General features: G+C 36.0%; 2 protein-coding genes across 2 annotated transcripts in view; both read right to left on the bottom strand.

Annotated features, from left to right (window-relative positions):
* LOC107562318 (ezrin-like) overlaps nucleotides 1-5,580 on the bottom strand; it is a 28,007-nt gene extending 22,427 nt beyond the window's left edge. Inside the window, exons 1-2 of the mRNA XM_016246951.1 lie at nucleotides 5,403-5,580; nucleotides 3,197-3,275 (exon numbers count right to left, since the gene is read on the bottom strand). Coding sequence (XP_016102437.1) covers nucleotides 3,197-3,208 — 12 coding nt within the window. The 5' untranslated portion in view covers nucleotides 3,209-3,275; nucleotides 5,403-5,580. The remainder of the gene's footprint in view (nucleotides 1-3,196; nucleotides 3,276-5,402) is intronic.
* A 2,872-nt stretch (nucleotides 5,581-8,452) lies between these two features.
* Nucleotides 8,453-9,956, bottom strand: LOC107562297 (radial spoke head protein 3 homolog B-like). The gene is made up of 4 exons (XM_016246928.1): nucleotides 9,637-9,956; nucleotides 9,031-9,118; nucleotides 8,690-8,831; nucleotides 8,453-8,463 (listed from the first exon to the last, which is right to left on the bottom strand). Exons 1-4 carry the CDS (start codon nucleotides 9,747-9,749, stop codon nucleotides 8,453-8,455), a joined length of 354 nt encoding a protein of 117 aa, XP_016102414.1. The 5' UTR covers nucleotides 9,750-9,956.
* Nucleotides 9,957-12,230: the final 2,274 nt, after the last annotated feature.

The raw sequence follows: 12,230 nt of genomic DNA, 5'->3' as shown, positions 1-12,230 counted from the left end.
CGGCAAAACAAAGGGTCTCTTTCAGAAACATCCTCTAAGTGGTCCACCTCCTGCATCAGCCTGCATTTTAATAGTCTCACCATTTCTCTGCATTGCTCTCAAAATGGTTTTAGCCGACCGACAAACTTTTTTGGCTGCAATATACTGGCGAAATGGAGCACAGTCACCAAGCTCAGGTTCCGATTAGCGTCATCGGGCAACAGATGTCATCAAACCAAAAAAATCTATGTTACAAGGCGATTAAAATTCTGACTGACTACTAAAAACTGGTTGCTCATGAAAAATATAACATCACAGACATGCATTTACTGTTGATCTACAGACAACATACCCAGTCAGCTACTGACCAAATCTAATTGGAGATTTTTACAGTTAAAAGAAGATTCTTTGCTAAATCTAACCAGTCCTTTATTTTAAATGTCTCCTGAATTATATAGTAGCTGGGCCAAAACAACAGCCAAGAAACCATCTAATTATTCAAAACCTATATTTATCTTCTGCAACTATTGCAACCCCGGCAAATCGGAAAACAAAACAAATGCCTCTGGCGATATTTCTGTAAAATTATATTTCGAATATACTTTTCCAAGTGAAATGTCCAGCGAGTGGCAATAAAAGCGCGTCTTGTCCGAAAACTGAAAAGTGAATCTGGCAATGTTTAACTTTGGTTGTATGTATCGCGGCAGTTTGGAAATTAAATATCTAGTGAGTGGCGCTAAACAGTTATTGCGCAAATAATGTACGACTTACACTGAATCCTAAAATGCAAAACCTAACGAAAGTGTTAACAAAAGTAAGTGTAACAGAAAAATGCATTTGCTAAGCAACCATGCCACTTTAGCTTGCTTTTACAAGTTTTTGAGCTTTTTTTATCAGGACTCGCACCCGAGCACACTGCAAGTGCAATGCTGTACCGGGTGAGGTAACAAGCAAGTTTACTACATAAAGCCATGCATATGGAGCTGGTTGTATGGTGCAAACGCCAAAATGCTTTAGTTTACAAATCACGCACTATGGCGAAAGTGTTCTGAGGTCATAAAGGAACTGAGAGAAAATTTTTAGTTTTTATTAATCAATAATCTACCCCTGTAATCATAATTTGTGTGAAAAGGATTAAAAGGCATTTTATGCCACTAGTGTTCATTTCAGCCAGCAACTGCAGTGAATTGTATGCATTTTTGGGATTTTTGCAAAAAAAAAAAAAGAAAAAAAAAAAAAGTACACTAGGCAGAGGCACAAGGAGCCCAAGTTGAAATGGTGCTATGATGACGTGTACTATAAAAGTAGGGGCAGAAACTTAATGACACTTCTGTTAAGGGTTGCATGTCTTGAGTTGCATGAACTTCTCTTTGCTCAGAACTGCCTTTTTCCTAAAGTTCCTATTTGGATGGTACTGTTAGTCTTTCATTGAGCTGGTTTGAGCTAAAGCCCAAGAGCACATGAGGATTGATTACAGCACAATGAGCTTTTGTGCTACATCACCAAAGGGAGTAACAGGCATTGTCTAGTCATCAATTATTCAGCAAAACAAACGATAACAAAGATTTGAGAGGAAACACCCTCAGCTGCTGAAAGTGCTGATTATAGACACATCTGAAACTTGCTATGGAACAGGAGGGGAAATATTAAGACAGCAAAATATCTTCATAGTGGGGTTCAGTGTAGAAACTGAAACAAAATGTGTAACTTACAAAGTGAAATCATTTAATTTGATCATTTTTACTTTATTGCTTGATTTAAAAGCATCTAAATGACTGACAAATCTTGAAAGAATTACTCTTTTGAACTCAAATCCATCTAAACTGACCATGGCACCAAGAACAAGCCTCTGAATTCAGCATTTCAGCAGGCAGTGCTGGGGGCCAAGGATGAATGAGAAGCTCTGAGGAAAGCAACATGATGTACTCTGTACTCTTCCTGACAACCCTGTTACCATCTTAAACAAACTGACAACATGCTGCACTTGCTGTTTTAAGAGTGTTTATAAGCAAACACAGATAGCATTCAATACTGTGTTTAAAACAAATACATTTTAACTACATAAACGTCACACATACTACAATTTTGTTGAGGGTAAACAAGCCAAAAGCAGGTATAAACGAGACCCAAACCTTATAAACTCTGCCTTAAAACAAACAAATGTGCCTCTAAGAAGTAACTTAACGACAACCAGTGTTGGGGAAAGTTACTTTTAAAAGTAATGCATTACTCCATAAAAAAGTAACTAATTACGTTACTTAGTTACTTTTTATGGAAAGTAATGCGTTGCGTTACTTTTCCGTTACTTTTTAAATCTGGACAGGGCTTGCTTGTTTGTTTTTAAAATAGAAAAAGTTCTATTTTTGGCGAATATAAAAGCCTTTTCACACCAAAAGTGAAATGAATAAGCCTCAAGCTGAAGGAAAAGTACATTTACGTCCGTACAGTAGAATACAGAAGAAGAAATTTCAACACTTCAGCAATAAAAAAAAAAGACACACGAATGTTTGTCTAGAGTAATTTGTGCTTATTAGTACGGTTGAACTGGATCATCGAAGGTCAGAAGCAAAGACATTGCTTAATAGAATGGGATTAAATACATAAAGGATATTTGTGTTGTTTAACATTTAATTATTGCAGGTTTGCGTCATATTCTGAGTTGCATTATTTTTATTAATTTTGAGGAATACTGAATCTGTGGTTGTGTGAGTGAGATGAATGAATGCATATTCATATTTATTTAGAACTACAGTAACATCTTCTGATTTCTCTCAACATTGCGACAGGAGAGCTGTCAGTCAATAAATTGGAAGAAAAAAAAAGTAACTTGCGTTACTCATTTGAAAAAGTAACTCAGATATTCTCGTCAATTAAAAACTAATGCGTTACTTTACTAGTTACTTGAAAAAGTAATCTGATTGAGTAACTCGCGTTACTTGTAATGCGTTACCCCCAACACTGATGACAACTGACATAATTTCGCTAACAAAATGTAAGTTTCAACATTTAGGAACTACGGTTTGAAGATAGAGCAAATAAGAACCAGACTTTCATTCCATTTCATAAAATCACGATACAAAAACGATTTTTTTTTCTATCAGACCAGAAATCCTCCATAATATTTCAAAACACTGGACAGAAGTTGAAAACATGCTAAACACTCATACTGAGCCTAAACACTTTAACAATGCTAAGATAAAACTCGGGAAATACTTACAGGTTTAGGCATTTTGAACCCTGTTGTAGATCTCTTCTGTCAAAGAATATCGTGTAGCCTATTTCCACGGAGCCTCCCTCTGAAGCAGAAAGAGAAAACGGCGCTAGTGAGAATGACTCAAGAACAGTCTGTCTGTCGTTTAAAGATCGCTGAGAATAAAACCTGACGCACTCCATGTGAATCACGATTAAAACCTGGAACTCAGGGTTGTGACAGCCTCACCCAAAAGAGGTAACACCGCCTTTCAATTTAAAGTCCCCACCCCATTCTACAAATATTTGCTCCAGTCTCTGTTTCCCAAAGACCGATCCTTGATAGGGAATGAAGTCAAATATTCGGTTAGGCTTATTAAATATAGCGGTAACTGAATCATGCGAGATATTTGAGATCTTCCCATAAAATATCAAACTAGCTAATACAACTCATTATGGGTATGCAGCCTATATGAGACGACGCCGAAGAACATACAGTTTTGGACATTTATGGTAGTTTAAATATGTTTGCATTCAGGTTTATGAGAGCAAATTGGTGTCAGGCTAAGTTAGGGGACAATTTTAAACACCCCCACTAACAATTAAAAAGAAAGAAAGGAAGATTTTTTTTGCCCTCAGCTGTCTAGCCTATCTATGGTGATGTTTTATTTACATTTGACATTAAATAGACCAGATAAAACAAATACAAAATAAATAAATTGCATCACATTTTAAATGGTATGCTTACACAATGACTTTTCATTATACAAATACTGATCAAAATACAGAAACAAATGCGGTAAAAATATGTAGGATATTTCATCTTCACGTTGAGAACCTGTCAGTAGGTCCTAACTAAGTATTACAATCTTATGAGTCTCTATAGGCTATTCTACAATATAGCTAACACCAACGGTTCTGGTGTATTTGAGTCGGACATGACCAAATCTCAAATATTCGGTTAGGCTTATTAAATATAGCGGTAACTGAATCATGCGAGATATTTGAGATCTTCCCATAAAATATCAAACTAGCTAATACAACTCATTATGGGTATGCAGCCTATATGAGACGACGCCGAAGAACATACAGTTTTGGACATTTATGGTAGTTTAAATATGTTTGCATTCAGGTTTATGAGAGCAAATTGGTGTCAGGCTAAGTTAGGGGACAATTTTAAACACCCCCACTAACAATTAAAAAGAAAGAAAGGAAGATTTTTTTTGCCCTCAGCTGTCTAGCCTATCTATGGTGATGTTTTATTTACATTTGACATTAAATAGACCAGATAAAACAAATACAAAATAAATAAATTGCATCACATTTTAAATGGTATGCTTACACAATGACTTTTCATTATACAAATACTGATCAAAATACAGAAACAAATGCGGTAAAAATATGTAGGATATTTCATCTTCACGTTGAGAACCTGTCAGTAGGTCCTAACTAAGTATTACAATCTTATGAGTCTCTATAGGCTATATTCTACAATATAGCTAACACCAACGGTTCTGGTGTATTTGAGTCGGACATGACCAAATTCATAGCAAATAATTAATTAAGTGAGTCAGATTACGTTCATGTGATGCGTTTTGATGCACTAAAAATATCCGGTTCATGAGAGTCATTCATTCGGGAATGATTTCACGGCTCGCGCTGTATCGATTCACTAAAAAACCGACGGTATGGTTTCGATTCTTTAAAAAAAAAGAACCGACTCATATGAATCGCTCAGTTGGGAGTCATTCGTTCGGGATTAGAACTACAATGCCGCGTTTCGCTGAAGATCGGTGTCAGAGTATTCAACTAGGTTGATTTACTCGCGGCAAAAGAAGACAACCGGAACCGAGCGTACTCAAATGAGCCGATTTCGATATTTTTGTTAAATGGAACTGAAAACCGTTCTCAGTTCCCATGCGTAGCTAGTCACTCACTATCTAAACATACATTTGCATAGAGCTTTTTTTTGGTCCACCTGGTAACGTTAGTCATACCTATAAAAATGGGAAGATTGTAATTTGAGTTCCTTTTCGTGTTTGTAAAAAGCCCCCATTCTGTATAGGCTAGTACGATACAGGCTACCCCACCGCGATAATCAGCGCAACACCTGTTGTGGTAGAGATTTCTCTTTGAACTGGGCGGCGTCTGTACAAAGAGAAAAGCGTGAGTGATAGACGCACTAACTGTTGTGGTCTTTGACCCTGTCGATAATCGATCGGAGCAAATCTTACCAGAGCCGGTGAGTCAATCCAGTCCAGCTTCGGCCAAAAATCCCCCTCCCTCCGAGGAAATGAGCACAGAGTCCGGCGGTGGGAATATGACTGACGGTGCGCTCACCTTTGTGCGCTCATCTGAATGGCAGCGGCTCCAGTTCGTGTTCCAGACACGCTGCGGCGCGACGCCCACAATAATTAATCATAATTACGCCCTGCGCAAGTGGCTTCAGAGCCTTTCATGCAAGCTGAATGACATTAGTTTACTTGAAAAATGAATGCAAAGACAGAAAAATGTACAGCATTTAAGTAAAGTATGGTGCCGGTTCAACGGACGTGCAAAATTCAGAAATATTATAAAGCGTTTAATAAAACAGCGTAGCAGTGTTCAATAGTACGATAGTGTACAAGTAGTTGGTTATAGGTCTCACATTTGTGTCAAACTGTCAGTAAATGATTTCCCTGCATAGCCTACTCTTTTGCATCACTTTTGATTGGTTGTAATAATTCTTCACTGCATTGAAGGCAGTTATTTCCATGCAAACTTTAATCCCAAATCTGTTAAAAAATTAAGTGAAAAAAAAAAGTAACCTGCGTTACTTATTTGAAAAAGTAACTCCGATATTCTCTTGTAAATTAAAAAGTAATGCGTTACTTTACTAGTTACTTGAAAAAAGTAATCTGATTACGTACTTGTAATGCGTTACCCCCAACACTGCTCATAATACTCCTCAAAATTCTAGAATGCCACTTCTACGAATTTTAAATAGACTCTAAATATTAACGAGAGTCGTCACAAGTTTTCCATACAGTACAGCTGCATTACAGCAATAATAATGTGGTCAAGATTGACTTTTTTTTTGTTGCAGTGTCCTTATATAACTGGCAAACTTCCCATTGCTTTGGCCAACTATCACAAACAAGCATTACTTTACTGGTCACTTTTGTACAAACACAATTTTTCTCCTAGCAGGTGTTTTATATGGAACAATGGTAATATCTCTCATAATAACAAGTCACTGTATGTGGAGAATTGGGTTCGGCATAGCATATTAATCGCAAACCAGCTTATTGACAAGAATGGGCAATTATACACTTACCCTAATTTTATTACAAAATATGGCTTTTTTGTAAACGAAAAAGAATTTAACCAGTCGTCAAGTCAAATTCCTTGTGTGTGTAAACATACTTGGTAATAAAGCTCTTCTGATTCTGATTCTGATTCTGATAACAGTTTAATAAGAAACTCCCTTAATGTCGGATCCAATCCTTCATGTAAATCAAAATGGCTTAAACCTCATTGTATATCTTGGCACAGCATTTGGATGTTTCCATATAAATATGTAATTTCTAATAAAGTAAAAGAAGTACTTTACAAAATTAATTACAGATATTATCCTGTAAATGCAGTTGTTAGCAGATATATTCATATGTTTGTGATAAATGTACCTTTTGTAATGTATCTGTTGACGATATTGAACATTTATTTTTCTATTGCCCTTTCTCTTTTTCATTTTGGGTTGAATTTAAAATAGACCTAACAAAAAAAATTAAACAAAACCTTTAATTTAGAACCTCGTGATATTTTACTTTCAAAGGCCATCTTTTTCTGATAAACGTATTTATATTATTAATCTGTTAATTATCTTAGCAAAGTTTTATATACATAGGTCAAAAGTAATTCAAAAGAAACCATCATATATTACATTTTGTAACACTGATCTTAAAATATACTTTGAAACCCTTTCTAATATGAGATCACAAAATAAGAAGCTAATAAAAACAATACAAATTCTAAAGCTTTTCAAAGTTATGTAACTGCCCTAATGTATGTATTGTTGTTATTTTTTTATCCTGTTATTTTTATTTTATTTATATATATATATATATATATATATATATATATATATATATATGTTTGTATTAATTTTGCATTTTTGTTGTTGCTGTTGTTCTGTTTTTCATGCTTTGAGATGTGCAACGTTTCCCTGTTTGTATTGTACTTTTGTGTGATGGAACTGAATAAAGGGAAAAATAATGTGGCCAAGATTGAAGGTCAGTATTCAGACTCCGCAGAGCCTCCTACAGTGTTGTTCTTGAAGTGCAGTTCAAAACACAATAGGCATATTTTTCGAAATTTTATTCAAATAATATATGAATACTACATTTATATTAAGAAGAAACGTATTCAGATTTTTATGAAGAATGCATGAACTCCGCCATATTTTTCCAGATTTGACTTGTTTCCTGGTATGACCTGAAATGAAAACAGGTTAACTCTTCACCTCAACTATTAATTAAACTGAAAGTAATATAGCCAAAACAACCGCATTTATACATCTTTAGTGTACATGCATGTTGATTTTATCAGACGATGCCGCGATTATAAATGAGAGTGACTCCTGGTTAACATGTATTAAAAGGGGTCGTGTTTAGTCACTATTTAGTGTGGTATTTTTTGACAATATTCACTCATCATGACAGTAAAATAGGGCATTCTAAGTCAATATACTGCAGTATTTCCTCTTTCAATCAGTAGAAATATGGTTAACACCCAGTCATGCATGAAAAAAAAAATACACCATCATGTACCGTGAAACCGGTATAATTTAGAAAATTAACGTGATATACATTTTTGGTCATACCGCCCAGCACTAATTTGGCTCTGACTTTTTTTTGTAGGCCGATCTGGAAGTTAGTATCACCCTATAGGATTTTTCTGTTGGCTTTTGGATTCTTGAAGAAAATAAACTGAGTGACCAACAAAAGTATATGATTCTTACATGAGTCGTTCATCATAATCTTCTGAATTTGAAAGCCTATATACAATTTCCAGAATTCGAAAGCTAGCTACAAACAAACTACATCATGATCACATGACTTCAACATCGCCACTATTAAGCGTCCAACAGCTTTAAAAAAAAAAAATAATAATTTTCCATGAAAGTCTGAGTTAGAATAGAGAGTGTGATTATAAACACAAGTAAGCTGTAAAAGCAGACTATTAAGTGGATGGATTGTCCTGTTTGGTGTGATGATGTTTAATGTCCCAAAAAACCTCTGTAGTCTCATTTAGCCACTTTTTCAAGACAAGTAAAAGCTTTAAAAAAAATCACATGGGAGTACAACTGATGTAGTTTATGTGTCAACCACAGACGTTATATATTTCAGGCATTTAACCAAAAATTCACTCAAAAAGTTCAGGACTATGGAAATGGAGGTGCTAAAATAATAACAGATTTCTGGGTTTTGGCCTACAAAAACATCTGTGCAGCACTCTACTTCATTGTGCAAAATCATTATACCTGTCTGCACATCTATGTTCAATCTGCCCTCTAGTGGTTCTGGTGTTTTCGGGCCAAACTGCTCCTTCAGTCGTTTTCTGGACAAAGCTTTTTTTCTGGCCTCCTGCTGTCTCAGGAACTCAACTGGATCGGGCTGAGATGTCTATTAAACATATTTATATTCATTTATATTCTATGCATGCATCAGCTGCGCTCTCATCACAGCACCATATGAGCAAACAACACTGTGTTATGTATGGTTCGTAATATTAATGAGCTCTTGGCTGTCAGAGCACACAAGCACACACACAACTCCATCTGCTTGTAAGAGAGTTTTCTAACCTGTCTGTACTGGTACTCACAATGGGTAGGATATGTTGAGCGTATGTATTTCCTCTGACAACACGTCGGTCATACATGATGTTTCCATAACTGCTCTGTTCTTCATTTCTGCATACAGCGAGGAGAAATTGTATAATAGATTAAAATAATCAGCATGTTGCATATTTTATCCATTCAAAAAGAAATCCCTTTTTTATTTATTCATTAGTAAAACGATGGGCAAACCATCATGCACTTTAATAATATTAACATTAAGTGCCCAACCCTGATCAACTTGGTATCACATTATAAGCCCAAGACAACAACAACAACAACAAAAAGGCTTACCAATGTAATCTTAGTTTTCTAGTAATTATTACAATTACTGTTACTGCAATAAAACAGCGTTTCAGATTACGTTGTGTAAAAAGAGAGCTGGGAAAATTAATAATTAATTAATAAATAAATCAGAAAGCTTATGTTTACCTGATGTTCACAGCACCGCTATAATGGACAAAATACAGGGATTTGTCTAAGGAGGCAAACATCTATATATCAATCTATCAATGATATTTAACGTGTTTATACTGTTAATTGGCAGAAGATGTCCGCCGAAGCGAGATTTATACTGATGTGGTGTGACTCACAGCAGCGGAGCGGCTTGTCTGTATTTGGGGCGGTTGGGAACCGCACGCGGACGACTGGAGAACGTATAAACCCCGCTTTGCGTCTCGTGTTGCGTCTGTAAACTAGATGCCATTTCTCCTTTTAACTGTGATAGCAGAAGCGTTACTGAAGGCCGAAATCATTAGCTTTTGGCTGTTGAGAGCTTGACTCGTTTTCCCATCTGTAACTGTTGCGGCTGTTGTTGTTGTTGTTGTTACCGTGGCGACTGTATCCAAGACTGTGGTCCGCTTTGTTTACTTCCGGTGTGGTTAGGCAATTTGTTTAGTCTTCTGTGTGTATTCAAACCTATGGAAGCCCGTTTCCGCCACTGAATAAAAAAGAAAAGAGGTAATTGCGACTTTTTTTTCTCTTTCATTTTTTTTAACTCGCAATTCTATTCTTATCAGTCCCCCCCCCCTCAAAATTGGAATTTAACTTTGGAAATTCGTTTTTTTATTTTTTATTCAGTGGCGGAAACGGGCTTCCATACAAACCAGTATCTATCATACACGTTAAAATTGGTCATGTTTTCAAATGTAATACAACATTTTGGTTACACTATTTTAAGGTGTCCCTATTAGGCCTGTGTAATTATAAGCTATCTGATTAAATGTAACAGTGGTTTACTGAACACTTCAGGCCGCTCCACAATGCAACACGACTATGACCTCATCGCGGATCAGTTTAATTGATCCCCACCCCAAACAGCTATATATAAATTATTTTTATTTTACATTTATAACAGCCCAAGCATATCTACAGGTGCATCTCAATACATTAGAATGTCGTGGAAAAGTTCATTTATTTCAGTAATTCAACTCAAATTGTGAAACTCGTGTATTAAATCAATTCAATGCACACAGACTGAAGTAGTTTAAGTCTTTGGTTCTTTTAATTGTGATGAACAACACTGTGTTATGTATGGTTCGTAATATTAATGATCTCTTGGCTGTCAGAGCACACAAGCACACACACAACTCCATCTGCTTGTAAGAGAGTTTTCTAACCTGTCTGTACTGGTACTCACAATGGGTAGGATATGTTGAGCGTATGTATTTCCTCTGACAACACGTCGGTCATACATGATGTTTCCATAACTGCTCTGTTCTTCATTTCTGCATACAGCGAGGAGAAATTGTATAATAGATTAAAATAATCAGCATGTTGCATATTTTATCCATTCAAAAAGAAATCCCTTTTTTATTTATTCATTAGTAAAACGATGGGCAAACCATCATGCACTTTAATAATATTAACATTAAGTGCCCAACCCTGATCAACTTGGTATCACATTATAAGCCCAAGACAACAACAACAACAACAAAAAGGCTTACCAATGTAATCTTAGTTTTCTAGTAATTATTACAATTACTGTTACTGCAATAAAACAGCGTTTCAGATTACGTTGTGTAAAAAGAGAGCTGGGAAAATTAATAATTAATTAATAAATAAATCAGAAAGCTTATGTTTACCTGATGTTCACAGCACCGCTATAATGGACAAAATACAGGGATTTGTCTAAGGAGGCAAACATCTATATATCAATCTATCAATGATATTTAACGTGTTTATACTGTTAATTGGCAGAAGATGTCCGCCGAAGCGAGATTTATACTGATGTGGTGTGACTCACAGCAGCGGAGCGGCTTGTCTGTATTTGGGGCGGTTGGGAACCGCACGCGGACGACTGGAGAACGTATAAACCCCGCTTTGCGTCTCGTGTTGCGTCTGTAAACTAGATGCCATTTCTCCTTTTAACTGTGATAGCAGAAGCGTTACTGAAGGCCGAAATCATTAGCTTTTGGCTGTTGAGAGCTTGACTCGTTTTCCCATCTGTAACTGTTGCGGCTGTTGTTGTTGTTGTTGTTACCGTGGCGACTGTATCCAAGACTGTGGTCCGCTTTGTTTACTTCCGGTGTGGTTAGGCAATTTGTTTAGTCTTCTGTGTGTATTCAAACCTATGGAAGCCCGCTTTTCCCCCCGAATCAAAAAAAAAAAAGGGCAATGCGACATTTATTTTTTTTAACTCGCAATTCTATTCTTATCAGTCCCCCCCCCCTCAAAATTGGAATTTAACTTTGGAAATTCGTTTTTTTATTTTTTATTCAGTAGCGGAAACGGGCTTCCATACAAACCAGTATCTATCATACACGTTAAAATTGGTCATGTTTTCAAATGTAATACAACATTTTGGTTACACTATTTTAAGGTGTCCCTATTAGGCCTGTGTAATTATAAGCTATCTGATTAAATGTAACAGTGGTTTACTGAACACTTCAGGCCGCTCCACAATGCAACACGACTATGACCTCATCGCGGATCAGTTTAATTGATCCCCACCCCAAACAGCTATATATAAATTATTTTTATTTTACATTTATAACAGCCCAAGCATATCTACAGGTGCATCTCAATACATTAGAATGTCGTGGAAAAGTTCATTTATTTCAGTAATTCAACTCAAATTGTGAAACTCGTGTATTAAATCAATTCAATGCACACAGACTGAAGTAGTTTAAGTCTTTGGTTCTTTTAATTGTGATGATTTTGGCTCACATTTAACAAAAACCCACCA

The sequence above is a fragment of the Sinocyclocheilus grahami genome, unplaced genomic scaffold (genome assembly GCF_001515645.1).
Source record: "Sinocyclocheilus grahami isolate Dianchi unplaced genomic scaffold, SAMN03320097.WGS_v1.1 scaffold817.1, whole genome shotgun sequence".
NCBI classification, from domain to species: Eukaryota; Metazoa; Chordata; class Actinopteri; order Cypriniformes; family Cyprinidae; genus Sinocyclocheilus; species Sinocyclocheilus grahami.
This window is presented reverse-complemented; position numbering and strand designations above follow the sequence as displayed.